The 16,995-nt window shown below is 46.0% G+C and overlaps 1 protein-coding gene across 3 annotated transcripts in view; it reads left to right on the forward strand.

Annotated features, from left to right (window-relative positions):
* LOC141164637 (uncharacterized) overlaps positions 1-16,995 on the forward strand; it is a 45,706-nt gene that overhangs the window by 4,046 nt on the left and 24,665 nt on the right. For 2 of the 3 annotated variants that reach the window (XM_073650114.1, XM_073650116.1), the window contains exons 2-9: positions 1,696-1,807; positions 2,579-2,693; positions 2,878-3,052; positions 4,695-4,806; positions 4,902-5,008; positions 5,635-5,761; positions 15,522-15,642; positions 16,963-16,995. The exon at positions 16,963-16,995 is cut by the window's right edge and continues 53 nt beyond it. In XM_073650114.1, coding sequence (XP_073506215.1) covers positions 1,711-1,807; positions 2,579-2,693; positions 2,878-3,052; positions 4,695-4,806; positions 4,902-5,008; positions 5,635-5,761; positions 15,522-15,642; positions 16,963-16,995 — 887 coding nt within the window. In that variant the 5' untranslated portion in view covers positions 1,696-1,710. Of the gene's footprint in view, positions 1-1,693; positions 1,821-2,578; positions 2,694-2,877; positions 3,053-4,694; positions 4,807-4,901; positions 5,009-5,634; positions 5,762-15,521; positions 15,643-16,962 lie in introns of those variants that run through there. The other variant, XM_073650117.1, reaches the window with a different exon arrangement.

Below are 16,995 nucleotides of genomic sequence, written 5' to 3' on the forward strand. Positions count from 1 at the left end.
GAGCCGCCGCTGCTGTGCAGAACCTCTGGAGCTGATGTTGGTGCAGCAGGGTTGGTTCAGCTCTCCACAGGCAGAGCTTAGCTCCAGGGTAGTGTAGAGATGTTGTAGATGTTATAGGTGATGCTGGACGTTGTAGTGCAGGGGTGATGGTGCAGATAATAATCACAGAGACAGTTGGGTGCAGTCCTCAGGGTCTTTACTCACGGTTGTTGCAGTCCAAGTTACAGGTACAAGTGTAACTTCCCTCGTCATGCTGCGCTTACTCAGGGAGGGTTTCAGTCCACCCCCAGATATCTCCGGAGTACTTAGCAGGACCCCCTTCTGTGTGTTCTCTCTCTGGCCGTTTCCCTGCACCTCATACCAAGTGTCCCAATCCGGTACCCGCGGGCCTTGTCGGGCGATGTCTGTTCCGTCCCCTGGGTCCTCTATAGCTACCTTCTTGGTGAGACTGATATGGACTGTTGGCTGCAGGACTTGAAATACTGCAGCCTCCGGTTTCTAGTTGAGACGTACAGTCTTCCGCTAGTTGAGGGACCGGTCCCCTTTGTGTGGCCTGACCCCTCCACCTCCTGGTAGATTCGGGCGTACGGGTGGCCTCCAGCACTGCCCGTACCCCTGGGGTCCCTTCCTCGTTCCTGGAGCCCTTCTGCTCCTCTCTCCTCCTTCAGTCCTGGGCCTCTCCGCAGGCCCTCTGCCTGAGCAGAGCTCCTACAGAGCCCCTGCTCCCACACTTCTCCTCTGTCTGTTCCCTACCACTACTCAAACAAGATGGCTTCTCTATTTATACTTTCCTCCATGTGCTCCCCTAAGCTACTTCCTCCACCCACACCCACTACATAGCTCCTCCCCTCAGCTAGGGACCAGGGACTGTGCTCTCCCTTAGGAACAATCTCGTCCTGCCCTCACTGCTGGTATGTGTTGGATGCAGGTGTTATTGTCCCGAGCTGTACTCCTTCCTTACCTGAGAGTGAGATACCACACCTCTGGGTGAGATGCAGTACCTCTGTGGCGACCGAACCCTCAGGGGCACCACACAGACAAGACCGATCAGGCTCTGGACTTGGTAAAGGTAGGAAAGGCTCAGGAACAGGTTACAGCGGGGCAGACGGGAACCAGTTAAGACAGGGCAGGCAGGATCAGGTGCAGGCAGGATGGACAGGTTCAGACAGGGCAGGCAGGATCAGGTGCAGGCAGAACGGACAGGCTCAGGTTCAGACAGGCCAGGCAGGACGGACAGTATCAGGTTCGGGGAGCACAGGTATAGGGACCTTACAACTTGGTAGCAGGAAACACACTGAATACTTAGAGTTGCTAAGGAGAGGATGCCTTAAATATCAGACATCTCTATAAGAGGCAGGGGGCATGCGCATCCTAAGCACACTCGCAGGAGACCTGCTTGCCATGCGCAGGTCCTGGGAGGAAACAGACGCTGAAGGAGTGTAGATGGGTAAGTCAACATGCCGACATCCCTGCTGGGAGGAGGAAGGGGACACATGCAGGGGTGCCAGCGCTGTTCTAACATATTGGAGTCTTTATATATGGCACATAGGCCTATGAGCCTCTTTTGGCACAAAGACCTAAATTGCAGCTGCTACCTCTGCACCCCTTATAACTATGCCTCTGAATACAGTTTTTCCACCAAGGTGTGCTTGGAGTTGTACCACCTAATGTATAATGGTCCCTGTTTTGTATTAGATCAGATGAACTGCTATGCTGGTTTCTGCCCTGAGAAGATGTTCTACCGGAGTGCAAAATACAATGGTCCGGGCGGGGAGTGTCGTGTCCCACAGGCGGTTGGATAGCCAAAGTAAGTTCCCACTGTAAGTTATTTAGGTTACTTGAAAAGTTGGGTGGAAGTTATGAGCAAATTTGCAAAAATTTGACTAGGAAATTCCATTCTCATCGAATACATTAAATATGAATCAAATGTACATTTTTATGCTCTCTAGCCCCTGTAGCATAATAAACTCATGTTGAGTAAAAAGATTCACGAGAAATATTTTTTCATAAGAATTTGGGAAAGTTTTGAAATGTCCTATAAATGTCTGTCCTATTCCTGATCTAAGGGTCTAGACTTTTAGCTGAGAAAAATTTGTCCTACCGTAAATTTATCACTTAAACATGAGTCATGTATGAGGGAGTTGGAGTCGGAGTTGGAGTCGGAGTCGGTGTCATGGAAATTGAGGAGTCGGAGTCAAAGGTTTGGCTTACCGACTCTACAGCCTGCGAGAACCCGGTCCAGCAACCTAGTCTGTAGCTCATAGCCACCAGGGCAGAGGCCAGCAAACCTCCTCCTTCCTTTCGACATCTCTGGGTCCTCTTTTGATAAGTTGACCCAACGCAACATGATCACAGGTCTGTCAGGCTGACTAATGAAAAGGGGAGCGATGTGATGTAGACAGGTAGGAGGAGTTTGGCTGAACTCTAGTTCGGCCCTCACATGTCCGACCTCTGCAGTGCTGCTCTTGCCCGGTTGTATTTTTCTGTATGATAATTTTTCCAATCTGAAACTTATATAAGAGGATTTTTGTATTTTTATGACTTGACAGAAGGGAATAAGCTTACATTTCATATCCAGGTTCCGTATTCAATATACATCCCAGTGTGGAGGAGGCGCTGGCGGAGGGTCAGCCGGTTGTGGCTCTGGAGAGCACCATTATTACACATGGGATGCCCTATCCACAAAATATCAGGTGAGGACTTATATCTTGTGTTAACTCTTCTCTATAAACTGGACTTGTTATGGTCTCTAACCATGGAGACAAATTGATCTGCATAGGAGCTGTATACCCAAGTCCCCAACCCATCTCGAATGTTTTCCTGAAGTTTATGTGTGGTTGTTAAAGTGGATTTATATATATATATGTATAATGACAGCATGGCCAGTCAAGTGGAGGAAATAGTCCGGGCCAACGGCTCAGTACCAGCGACAGTGGGCATCATAGAGGGCAAAGTGCATATTGGACTCCGCGAAGAAGAAATCAATTTTCTCGCCACCAATAAAGACTGTGTGAAGGTGTCGAGGAGAGATCTGCCCTATGTACTCAGCCAGGTTTGTCATTAAGTATTCGATTGCATCATAATATTTCTTATAATATTTTTATGATAGTTCCAGTCTGACATTAGGCCGCACGGACTTTACAGAGTAGAATAGCATATTTAAAGGGGACCTTTGGTGTCGGCAAATAAAGGTTATTTTTTAGTAAAATGCTAAACTATACAATTTCTCAATATACTTTCTGTATCAATTTCTCACCATTTTTAAGATTTTTTTTATTCTGACTCCATAGCTCGGCTGCAAGTGTAGTAGGGCTCTTGAGACACCATATCAAAGCTGCCTCAGTATAAAACCGTTATTCACACGTAGATATATCATCAGATAGTTTGAACTCGACTGCAGGAGGCACGTAAGATTCCAGAAGAAGGTTTATTTTTCCAGCTGAATTCTTGTAGATATGCACACATAGAGTAGATAAAAAACACTTTTCAGAAACAGGAATGCAAACACATGAGCTTCTAAGATGGCTGACAGTGAATGAGGAAAAAGTATGAGGAAGAAGGGAGGTGTTACTGACATCAGAGGTACATCAGAGACAGACAGGGAGAGAGGAAGGACAAACTTCTAAAGAGGGCAAACCTTTTTGCATAGGAGCAAAACAGCACAATATAACAACACAATGATAATACAATACTGTCTGTATGTTACACGCACGCCGCTAGGTTCAGATAAGGCGAGACGGGTTTCATGAATTCTTTGGAATCCTGGGGGAACCATTACTCAGGGTGACCATGGGCTGAAGCTTCTCTCAGGCACACAACAGATTCAGTTGCTGACCAGACACACCTGACAAGAGTCTTTTTCAACAGTTTAACAGTGGAATTTAATCTGAAGCATGGCCAGTGCAATTCAGAGATATTACAGAAACAATCTTCATTACAGTACAGTCTGAGTTTCTTGAGCCATCGGCTCCAGTAACAATACAGTAGTTTCTTCACAAGGCACAGTATTACAGTCTCTTCAGTAGCATAATTCAGCATAGATTGGGTCTCTTAGCAGCACACTTCTATGCATATACAACCACAGGCTTTTCCTTCATAAGGACACAATAGTACACAGCATTCTTTATCCTGCATGGAGATGGAGGAGGGAAGGGTTTGATGAGGGAGATGATCCCTGTGACACAATTTCTTCCAGTCCTTATCTTCCTGGCCAATAATACTCTGCATTGTTAGTTCAGGGAGTTTATCTGATCTGTGTTTAGTTTCTCTCCTGATCTGAATCCTGTTCAGTTGGCTTCTGTCAGATACAGATAACACACTACCTTTCTCTTCAGCTTCAACCAGACTACAATAACAAGTTCCCCACAATCCCCCTGGGGCTCTGCTAAAACACTCTCTGTCTCCTGTGACTGTGTTAACCCCTCTAGTTGCTGGATGCTTCTGAAGCAACAGCACTACTTCTGCATGTCACATGTATGATTCCCAAATCATGGGACATGACATTTTTGCTTGCTGGTATCCCATACGAACCTGCTCATGTGACAGACACAGGAGAGATCAGAGCTGTGTCTGGTAGGGAGTCATGCCCCTGTGTGTCCATATTGTGCAAGGATACTCGCTTGAAGACATTTTTTATTTATTTTATTTTATTTATTTATGAAGCCATAAAGTTCTGTGATTTCTGCTTCTTACAGGGTCTCTCTGGAGGCAGCACCGTGTCTGGGACAATGGTGGCTGCATATCACGCTGGGATCCCTATCTTTGTGACTGGAGGGATCGGAGGAGTACATCGCGACGGAGAAAATAGTAAATTTTTTTTCCTCATTTTATAGCGTTCTAGAACTATCTCTAGTATTTAGTAACTTTAAAGGGTAACTCCATATTTTCCTCTATGGCTTCAGCGATGGATGTCAGTGCAGATCTCACTGAACTTGGGAGAACACCAGTAGCTGTTATTTCAGCTGGGGTAAAATCCATCCTGGACATTGGCCGAACCCTGGAGTATCTGGTGAGTGAGACAAAACTCTCTAAAAGAGAAACTGCCTTTGTTTCCCATAGCAGCCAATCAGAGCTCAGCTTTAATTTTTGAAACAGCTCTGGTAAAATGAAAGCTGAGCTGTGATTGGTTTCTGCTGTTTTTCTTTTAGACAGGTTTAATAAATCTGCCCTAGTGTATTTACAAGGCCTTAAGGGCAGAACTCGAGCATGACGTGTTGACCAATTTGCCTCAAATTTTCACAGTCCCAGCAAATTCGGACATGTCAGATGCAAACTGATCTGTATTAAGCCGTTTCGGCCTAGTAGTCTTTATCAGAGCAAGATGAGAAGCCATGTCGATATGGATGTAGGGTCTTTTACAGCTGTCTTGCCACCTAACATGGATTAAGACCTCTTAAAGGGGTTGTCCACTTTCTCTTGTTTCTCTCCTCACAAACTGACCAGCTTTTATGTCCAGAAAATGGCCGCTGATAGAGGAGCATGTGACTAGATCAGCCCATCAGTCTCCTCCAATAGAAAAGCAGATTTTACTATTAGGGTAGGCTGATCTGGTCACATGCTCCTTTATCGGTGGCCATTTTGAGAGGACAGTGGACTACCCCTTTAAGCCCTACTTCCGTATCTCCATACTAATAGGAGACCCAAGGAGTCTGCGTTTCCACATTTGGAGATTCCAGAGACTTCCCGGCTTTCTTCACCCCACGCAGCGGCTACAAGGCCCCGTTTCATGTCAGCAATGAGGAGGAGGCTGCAAGACTTATTGGTAAGATGGTAAAATTTATGACGTGGTTTAAAGAGATTGTGATGAAATAAAAAAAGATGAATGCTTTCTTCCTGAAACAGCGCCACACCCGTCTACTGGTTGTATGTGGTAAGGCAGCTCGGCACCGTTCATTTTAAGTGTAGCTGCAATACCAGACACAACCTAATAACTGGTGTGGAGCTGTCCTCTAAGAAGGTGGCCTGGATGAGCAGTTGTTGGACATCACTGGTGCCAGTTGTTGGGCATCGGGAGAAGAGTATGAAAATCAAAGATGGTGGATCTATCCAAGAACCAAAATCTAATGTGTACTTGTGTGTTGGGAGGACACAAAATATATGTTACACGCATGCCACTAGGTTCAGATAGGGTGAGACAGGATTCATGAATTCTTTGGAATCCTGGGCGAACCGTTACTCAGGGCGACCATAGGCTGCAGCTTCTCTCATGCACACAATAGATACAATTGCTGACCCGACACATCTGACAAGAGTCTTTTTGAACAGTTTAACAGTGGAATTTAATCTGAAGCACGGCCAGTGCAATTCAGGGATATTACAGCAACAATCTTCATTACAGTACAGTCTGAGTTTCTTGAGCCATCGGCTCCAGTAACAATACAGAAGTTTCTTCACAAGGCACAGTATTACAGTCTCTTCAGTAGCATAATTCAGCAGAGATTAGATCTCTGAGCAGCACACTTGTATGCATACACAACCACAGGTTTTTCCTTCACAATGACACAATAGTACACAGCATTCTTTATCCAGCATGGAGATGGAGGGGGGAGAGTTTGATGAGGGAGATGATCCCTGTGACACAATTTCTTCCAGTCCTTATCTTCCTGCCCAATAATACTCTGCACTGTTAGTTCAGGGTGTTTATCTGACCTGTGTTTAGTTTCTCTCCTGATCTGAATCCTGTTCAGTTGCCTTTTGTCAGCTCCAGATAACACACCACCTTTCTTTTTGGCTTCAGCCAGACTACAATAACAAGTTCCCCACAATCCTTCTGGGGCTCTGCTAAAACACTCCCTGTCTCCTGTAACTGTGTTAACCCCTCTAGTTGCTGGATGTTTCTGAAGTACAACACTTCCTGTCTCCTGTGCTTGTGTTATTTGTAACAGTTGCTGGATGCTTTGGAAGCAACAGCACTACCTCTGCATGTCACACTCTTCCCTCCTTTTTGAATGTCGTCCTCGACATTCATCTTAATTGGTCAATCTGGCCAATTCTGAGATAGTGGTGAAAACTTAGTAACTATATATATAAATGTGTCATTGTTAAATTGATATAACATTTCTAAACATTGATAACAACCTATTCTTATGACTTTTTTCTTGTAGGACTCCTGTAAGAAATAAACAATTAACACAATTAAAACAATCAGCATCTCTTCAGCTGGAGCTATTCGTATGTCTCCAACCAGCTCTCTCTCTCACTAGGCCAAAACAAGTCTTTCCACCAGGTAGCATTGTCCATGCTGCCTCTCGGTGGTGAATACCACTCAAGTGGGCTTACCTGGTCTGCAGGCAGAGATACCTGTTTCCAGTCGACAGTCCTTGGCACTTGACTCTGTTCTCCAAGTGTCTCATACGTCAGCATCACGGGCCTCCTCACTTCTTGAATCGACATCCTCCTGGTGGGTTGTTCCTCAGATACCATGGGTTCTTCGATTACAGGAGTGTTTTCTGCAGCACTCATTTCTCGTACTTCCTCAGATGATCTTGGAACTGCCTCTGTAAGTTCCTGTACTTCTCTTGAATCGTCCGTTTCCGCCTGGTCTGGTAATTCTGCTACTCCTAAGTGTCGATCGGTCTCTTCAGTGACCGGTGTTCGATTATCAGATCTGAATTGGACTTCATCTGTACTCCTTAGTACAAACTCTGGAGCCTTGGGACTTAGTTCACTCTCTTGAGGATGGTACGTCGCTCTCCTTGCCGGTCCAAGAAATACAACGGTGTGCTCTTCCTCATCGGAACTTTCAAGGTCACTATCCACCTCCGGAGCTTCAGTCTGTGGTGGTTCCTTAGTCGATCTCGGTCGATGTCGGTCTACTTATGGGAAGTCTTGTTGTGGTGGGAGATAATCACTGGGTAGTAATACATTCCGATGGACTATTCTGGTTTTCTTGTCCCCTCTTTCCAATCGGATTTCATACACTGGACTGTCATCGGCTTTCCTCTTTATGAACCAATACACTTTGTCTTCCCAGTACGAACAAAGTTTTTCTGGACCACCTTTCTCACGTACGTTCTTGACTAGCACCCAGCTTCCCGGTGCCAATTCTGCTCCATAACATTTTCGATCATAGTACTCCTTACTCTTGCTCTGTCCTTGCGTAACCACTTTGTATGCTATGTTGTATGCCTCTGCCATCCTTTCCTTCCATTTCCGAATGTACTCCGGATACGTTCTGTAATTCTCTGACACCGGAGTATCGAACATGATGTCGATTGGCAGTCTTGGCGATCGTCCATACAATAGGAAGAAGGGTGAGTAACCCGTTGCATCGCTCTTTGTACAGTTATAGGCATGTACCACTTTTGACAGAGAACTCTTCCAGTCTTTCTTCTCGTCCGCTGTTAAAGTGCGCAACATCGACAATAATGTCTGGTTAAAACGTTCAACTTGTCCATTACCCTCTGGGTGATAGGGCGTTGTGTGGGATCTCTGAATTCTACAGTACTTTCCTAGCCTGGCAAAGAACTGGTTCTCAAATTCTCTTCCTTGGTTGTGGTGTAACCTCGTAGGGAACCCAAACCTCAAAGCAAAATCATTGAAGATCTTCTCTGCCGCTGTTCGACCAGCTTTATTGGTGGTGGCATATGCTTGGGCAAATCGAGTAAAATGGTCCATCACCACCAATATGTATTCGTAACCACCCTTGCATGTCTCGAGATGTAGAAAGTCTATTGAGACCATCTCAAACGTATACGTAGTTTGGATGTTGCCCATAGGTGCCCGGGTTGATGTGTTGGGACATTTATCTTTCAGACACCCACACTCCCTGGTCACGTACCTCTCAATATCTCTCTGCATGTACGGCCAGAAGAAACATTCACGGATCAAGTTGGTTGTCCTTTCCACTACCAGGTGTCCCATGTTTTCATGGAGTTTTTTGAAGACCAAACTGCGGAATACTCTGGATAGTAGGTTTTGTCCTCATTTACGATACAGGATACCGTCTTCACTGAGGTAGAGCTTCTTCCATTCTTTAACTAAAACAGATACTGCTGGTGACTCATTATCTCTCTCCCATTTACTTGGAAACCGATTTTGGTCCACATAAAGTAGTATTCTACCAATTATCTGATCTTCCCGTTGTGCTCCATGGATTTTTCCTTTTGATAGTTGTTGAATAGACAGGGGGTGATCTTGTTATGGTGGTTTCCACAGTCAACGGACACCACAATGGTGTGTCTTCCTCTTGATAAGCTTGCACTGCTTGGGTAGTGCTCTCAATTGCTTCCAGACTGACTTCCTCCGAGCATTCTTGCATGAACTCCTTAGGCTCTAGTGGCATTCTCAACAATCCGTCAGCATCCACATTGCATTTCCTGGCCTGTACTTGATGCTGAAATTGAAGCCCGCTAGTTCAGTGACCCATCTCTGACCCGTTGCATTCAGTTTGGCTGTAGTGAGGACATGGGTCAAAGGGTTATTGTCAGTGTACACCTCAAAGTCTTTGCTGTAGTAGAGATAATCTCTAAATTGTTCACAGATAGCCCATTTCAATGCCAGGAACTCCAATTTTCCAGAATGTAGATGGTAATTCTTCTCTGTCAACGTTCTGAAACCATAACCGATGACTCTCAATTTTCCATCTTGATGCTGATACAGGGCAGCTCCCAGTCCAACTTGAGAAGTGTCACAATGATGAACAAATGGTAAGTTGAAATCAGGATATCCCAAGATGGGTGGTTTTACCAGGTAGTCTACTAGTTCTTCCAATACCTCCTGGTGGTCTGCTGTCCAGAGAATGGGCTGTTGGGATGAAACGGCGTTGTTTCATTTAAGCCCGGTCCTACCCGCGTTCTTCTTTTTCTCCGTGGGTGTTGTTGACTCTGTCGTCCCCCCCAAGAGGAGGTATAGGGGGGCGGCAATCCTGGAGAAGTTCCGAACGTAAGTACAATAGAAGGACAAGAATCCTAAGATCTGCCTCAACTCCCCGACAGTAGAGGGCCGCTTATCTTTTAAGACCAGTACCAGAGCGATTTCTGCTGGGTCCATGGTATATCCTTCTCCGGACACAATTTTCCCTAGAAATCGGACTTGCCTTTTGAACAGTTCACACTTCTTTGGGGTCAACTTATCTCAGTGTTGTTGATACCACTGTAATACAGTCCTCACATGTTCGACATGCTCCCAGAAGGTTTTGCTGTGTACCACATTGTCATCCAAGTACAGCTGGCAGATATCGTCCCTCAATCCTTCCAAACAGGTCTCCATGCTCCTCTGAAATTCTACTGGAGCTGAACTGAGCCCAAACGGTATGCGGATCAACTCATATAACCCCCACGGTGTGATGAATGCTGTCAAGGGTCTATTGGACTCTTAAACAAACCCTTGATGGTATGCTTTACCCTGATCGAGGACAGAGAACCAGGTACTTCCTGATAGGCTATCCAGCATATCTTGAATCTTTGGTATCGGGTGCCGATCAGGTACTGGCTTTCGGTTTAGTTCCCGGTAATCACAGCAGAGTCTCAACATACCGCCCTTCTTCCTAACACAAACAATAGGAGAGGAATAAGACTACTTCGACTTTTGGACCCAACCTCTGTTGATTAGATCTTCTAAATTCTCTTTCACTTCACGGTGTAATGGCTTCGGCACAGACATGTAACTTCTGGTTACTGGGGTCGTGTCTTTCAAATTGATTTTCAATTACAACGACGGGATACAGCCTATATCAGTCATCTTTAGAGAATGCATGACACTCTTCTCTCAGCATCTGTTTTGCTATCGCTATATCTTCAGCACACAAGTGTTCCAGGGATACTGGGGTATACTCGGACCATGAGGTGGGTCGTGCAATTTCCTCCCCTGGGCAACTCTTGTTCCTTGGTGGACAGACTGAATTTACAGTAGACCCCTGGGCGGGTCTCACACTGGCTGGATATTCCGTTTTAAAGGTTTCAATGTGACCTAACAATTTTTGGATCCAGCCTAATTTTGTGTTTCATAGTATTCATCACCGGTACTGTCACTCGAACAAAACCCACCAGTAGAAATCGTAAGCACATTCTCACCTTGAACTAGGCCTTCAAGAAGTTCTGAGGAGTCTTTTGGCACGCAAAGTCTTTTCTGGACTTTTCTTCCCGGTTCTACCCAGACTTCACATCTCATCCCCACTATTTGGTTTTCAGGGATAATGGTTGGGTGCCAGCCCACCTTGACTTCTTTTAGGTCCATTGTATTCTGTGCTTTCTTTACTCTATGAATCACATTTTCCACCACGGTGTTTGGTATGGCAAGTGATGTGGCAATTGCATCCACCATCAGCGTCCCTAACTTGTTTTTTTGTAATGACCTCACTGATTACATTATAACCCAGGATAGGATCCTCTGCCACGTTCTGATCACTGATCACGAGAAAATGTACCAAAAGCTCAATGGTGTTGCTGTTCTTCGTGGCCCTCAGTTGGAAAGTCACTTCCACCCAGCCTATGAAAGGATTTCGGTCTGGTTGACGTGGAGTTCCACTGGTCCCAAGAGTTCTTTTAGTGACCGAAGGCAGGTATGTGGCAGGTAGCACCTTCTCCATTCTTCATTTAAAAGGCTCGCTTGTCTCCTGTGTCCCACAGTGCTTTTACCAGGAGTTCATCAAGCTGGCATTGTATAAAGCACCTTACACCGATTAGGCTCATGAGGCTATCTTTACTGACCGAAAAATCCTCCTCCCAGGAGTACATCGTTTGACCTCTGCACTGGGCATTAAGTAACTGATGCCTCTGTCTCTCTTGCAGCTGTTGTAGACGGGAACACACTTGAGGATAGTACTGACGCAGCTATTTTACCTCATGCACCTTTCTGGTGCTTGGATTTGCTTCTGGGGCCTCCTCCTTGTCGCGGTTACCAGTCGCCCCACACTGGCATTCCTTGGCATAATGTCCTTCCTCACCACATCTCAGACATTGGACCCACACACGGTTCTCTGATTTGATGAACGGCGCGCTTCACAAGCCGGGTATCTTCTGTATTGGAACCCACTCCTGGGTCTGAGGGATATAGGTTCTGGCCCGGAACGAATCAACTTTTTTAACTCAATCAATTCGGCTCGTAGTTCTCCTATTACTTCCTCCAAGTCAGCGCTGGCGGTCCTCTCTTTTGTTAGTGATTTAAGGTTCCCTGGAGAGTCTCCATGATTATCTTCGGACTGGCCACCGGGGGTCTCCAACTTCAGCTGACTCATTTTGGTGATTTTAGGAGCAGAGCCTTTCTTTAACTTCTGTTCGCTCTCTGACTCCAAAATAGCTGCCTCATTCATTTTTTCAATTAGGACTTTGTCCAGAATGCCAGGATCTTCTAGGTACTGTTTGTGACGTACGCTGGAAGCCCTACCCTGGGAAGATGGGGAACTCGGAGCCGGGTCCTGTATGGTAGATGGGGTGCAGCCGTGGCCCGGACCCGCTCCGTGCCCAGGGCCGTCACATTAAAAAAAGGATGTAATGGGCTATCAGGGTTGAGTGGTTGCTATCGACTACGCCACCTGTGGTACCTGGTGAAGGCCACCAGCGCTGCTGCAGTCCTCTGAGGCGGCATGTTGTGGCAGCCGTCGTTGTTACTACTCCCCACAGGCGGAGGAGGGCCTCAGGGCAGAGACAAGGATGGAGGGAGTCGTAGTGTAGGAGATCTGGTGCTACGTGGTGCGGTGAAGTGCCGAATAAAGAGTCCGGAGGCCATAGGGGTTGACTTCCAGGGTTTTTACTCACGGTGTAGAGTACAGCTGCGGTCACCAGGGACGAGGGTCCATCAACCTCTGAGTAAGTCAAGTGTTCAATCAGGACCCCGCACCAGAGTGTTCCTAGACTTCAGACCGGGTCCTTTCCTGTCTGTGGGTATGTAGATAGGCCGGGTCTCCCTCTGAACTTCACTCAGAAAAAGGGTACGGGTGGCAGCTTCGCTCCTTCCGTTACCCGGTGGGATCCTCTGGGCCTACCGGGCTTCCCTGACCAGGACGTAGAATAGCAAGGTCAGGTGTCAGGGGCCGGTACCCCTCTTGCAGCCGGAATCCCTCTGAATAGATCAAGTAGGTGAGGACAGGTGGCGTATACCGCTCCGTCTGCATCCCTCCCAGGATCCATTTGCGGTGGAGCTACACTCCTAAGCTCCGGGCCTTCTTGGTCATGGTCCTTGACCAGGCCGAGACATAAATCATCTGCAGCCTGCCCCTCGACCCAAGGCCGGGGTACAAGGGCCGTGCCTCCATCCTCTGCAGGTCCACACAGGATCCACGCTCAGGGAGGAAGGTCACGTTCAGAGAACAGTTAAAAGAACCATCAAAAAGAACCACCAAAAAGACCAAGCCACATCATGGCTGTGGATTAAATATGAAATTTAAAGTGTCACTAAAATGTGAATCCTCCACCCTCACCCACTAATTGGTTCCCCTATCTTTTGGTTCCCCAGTCTCCCAACTTCCAGTAGGGGCAGCACCTAGTGCCTTCTAGCCCCCTCTGGTGGGAGAAGTGTGGTGTTGGATGTGGAGGTAGGGTCCTGACCATCACACTGTTCTTACCTCAGAGGAGGAACACTACACTCCATTAGAGAAGTGCAGCATCCCTGTGGCGGTCGAACCCTCAGGGGCGCCACAGTTTCAGCTGCAACTTGATGTCTTTGCTGTTTAACCCCTTTCCCAATGATCTTCTTCTGGACTAGTCCAGCATCAAACTTCTCCTCCGCTTCTATATCTCTGGATGCAAACCACAGTCTATCCTTCAGTTCAATTGCACTGAACAAGAAACTTTGGGGTAATTCATTATTTTTCTGTGAGAGGTTAATGAGTCAGTGGAACAATTCTGAAGTACTCTCTTCTTTATAGTGCCCTTTTAGAATTATCTTCAGCTGTTGCAAGGTCAATTGACTCTTCATTTCTAGCATTTCTAGCATACTACGGAGGTTCAGTCCTGGGCTGATCGCTTTTACCACCCCCTCGACGATCTCATCTGGCTGGTAGCCTTTCTGTAAGTCTGCATCGATCTGGTGCAACAAGTTCATATAAGACAGTTCCTCTTTCTGTTCACACTCTCCAATCTGTCCCAGGATCTTGAATTCTTTCCTTATGGTGATTTGTGGTGTTAGAGAGGACTGTCTTCCTGATTTATCTAACCCGAGCAGGGTAAAGGTTCTGTCTGAGTCTATCACCCGTTCAGAGGTTTTGGTCGATTCCTGCAGGGCTGTTGCTAGGGCTTTGAATTGTTCTTTCAATTCCTGTAGTTCTGTTTGCGGAAGGAGATTCCCGCTTTTGGTAACTGGTGCCGTCCCTCCAACTTCAACCTGGTTAGAAACTGTGTTAGCTCCTAGAGGAACGTCCCCATGACATCTTCAGCTTCTTTCTCCCCCAGCTCGTCCATTTTTGCATTAATGGTAGCTAACAGTTGCCTGCGGTTGTGTGCTTTAGAAATCTATTCTTCTGACATCTTTATATGTTCTGCTACTGTTCTCAATTCTTCACAGGTTAACTGAAGAAGCAGCTCACTAATGATGTCCATTTGTATTTCCACATCCATTGCTGCTAGTGAGTTTTCTTTAGGGCTGGTCCCCTTTAACTGGTGTAGCAGAGTTGAATTGAGGTGCTGTGCTGCTGTGTTTTTCCAGACACTTTTCCTCTTCTCCCTTTACACACTAATTCCCACTCAGGATTCCCCGTATGGGCCACCAATGTTACAAGCACACCGCTAGATTCAGATAGGGCAAGAGGGGTTTCTTGAATTCTTTGGAATCCTGGGGGAGCCGTTACTATAGGCTGCAGCTTCTCTCAGGGACACGATAGATTCAATTTCTGACCACACACATCTGACAAGAGTCTTTTTCAACAGTTTAACAGTGGAATTTAATCTGAAGCACGGCCAGTGCAATTCAGGGATATTACAGCAACAATCTTCATTACAGTACAGTCTGAGTTTCTTGAGCAACCGGCTCCAGTAACAATACAGTAGTTTCTTCACAAGGCACAGTATTACAGTCTCTTCAGTAGCATAGTTCAGCTTAGATTAGATCTCTTAGCAGCACACTTCTATGCATACACAACCACAGGTTTTTCCTTCACAAGGATACAATAGTACACAGCATTCTTTATCCAGCATGGAGATGGAGGGGGGAGGTTTTGATGAGGGAGATGATCCCTGTGACACAATTTCTTCCAGTCCTTATCTTCCTGCCCAATAATACTCTGCACTGTTAGTTCAGGGTGTTTATCTGACCTGTGTTTAGTTTCTCTCCTGATCTGAATCCTGTTCAGTTGCCTTTTGTCAGATCCAGATAACACACCACCTTTCTCTTCGGCTTCAGCCAGACTACAATAACAAGTTCCCCACAATCCCCCTGGGGCTCTGCTAAAACACTCCCTGTCTCCTGTGACTGTGTTAACCCCTCTAGTTGCCTTTATGCTTCTGAAGCACAACACTTCCTGTCTCCTGTGCTTGTGTTATTTGTAACAGTTGCTGGATTTTTTGGAAGCAAGAGCACTACTTCTGCATGTCACATATAGACTACATGGTATTGGGGTCGCTGTATGATATTGCATCCTTCTCCCTCAGCCAGTTCTCTGGAGCTTGGACTGGACAGTGGTGTCCTAATCTCGGTCCCTATTCCTTCGGAGCACGCATCATCTGGTCGGATGATAGAAGAAGCCATACACCAAGCACTGGAGGAGGCCAGGTAATAAGGAGGATCAGGGACATGGGAGAGTTGACCCAGATACCATGTAAACATCATGGCATTTTGGGGGGAGAGATGTGGGTCTACTCATGGGGTGGTCAGCTTGGCGCTTTGTAGTTAGGCTTACGACTGTCAACTGTCAAAGTTTTTTCAAGACCCGACCAAAACACTCGAGAATGGTACATACCTTTTGGGAGCATTCCCAAGTGTGGGACTTAAAGTGTGAAAGTTGTTTACATTTTTATTTTATAAATCAACAGTACAAATGAAAATAAGCAACTTCGTAATATACAGTATCTTATCAGAGTAATCTACTTCTTTCTCCTTCTGGACAGATTTTTCACTCTTAGATCATGGATAAAATCTGTATTCAGTAAAGACAGATTTTTCCATTACTGAGATGGGAGATGATGGTGCTTTTAAAATTCTATTGAGGAGGGAGGGGCTGGAGACAGACACAGACATTCTAGGGAGGAGCTAGAGGAAGACACTGAAATTCTTGGGAGGAGCTAGAGGCGGACACAGACATTCTAGGGAGGAGCTAGAGGCGGACACAGACATTCTAGGGAGGAGCTGGAGGCAGGCACAGACATTCTAGGGAGGAGCTAGAGGCAGACACACATTCTAGGGAGGAGCTAGAGGTAGACATAGACATTCTAGGGAGGAGCTAGAGGCAGACACAGACATTCTAGGGAGGAGCTACAGGCAGACACACACATTCTAGGGAGGAGCTAGAGGCAGACATAGACATTCTAGGGAGGAGCTAGAGGCAGGCACAGACATTCTAGCGAGGAGCTAGAGGCAGACACAGACATTCTAGGAAGGAACTAGAGGCGGACACAGAAATTCTAGTAAGTAGCTAGAGGCAGACACAGACATTATAGGGAGGAGCTAGTGGCAGATACAGACATTCTAGGGAGGAGCTAGAGGCGGACACAGACATTCTAGGGAGGAGCTAGAGGCAGGCACAAGTTCTACTGAAACAACAGTTACAGTTTTCCATAGAACTTTATAAACACCAATTGTCATCTCCTACCTCATTAATAGGAAAATCTGTATTTACTGAGGACAGATTTTACCCATAAATTGAGAATTTTTGAGAATGAAAGATCTGTCCAGACGGAGAAAAAAGCTGATTTTTTGATAGAATATAGTACAAAGTTTCTTAGATTTTATGTATTATCAATTTATAAACAAAACACAAAAAGACTGACAGTTACATTTTAAATATCCTGATTTTGGCTTTTAATATGCTAATGTCAGTCACAATAGTGCTGTAAATAGCATGTGATACGGTTTTATTTTCTGTATTTAATTCAGGAAGCAAGGCATTGTGGGAAAAGAGGTGACCCC

This window comes from Phyllobates terribilis, unplaced genomic scaffold, assembly GCF_046119375.1.
Source record: "Phyllobates terribilis strain yellow unplaced genomic scaffold, ASM4611937v1 Scaffold_10__3_contigs__length_209671492, whole genome shotgun sequence".
Lineage (NCBI taxonomy): Eukaryota > Metazoa > Chordata > Amphibia > Anura > Dendrobatidae > Phyllobates > Phyllobates terribilis.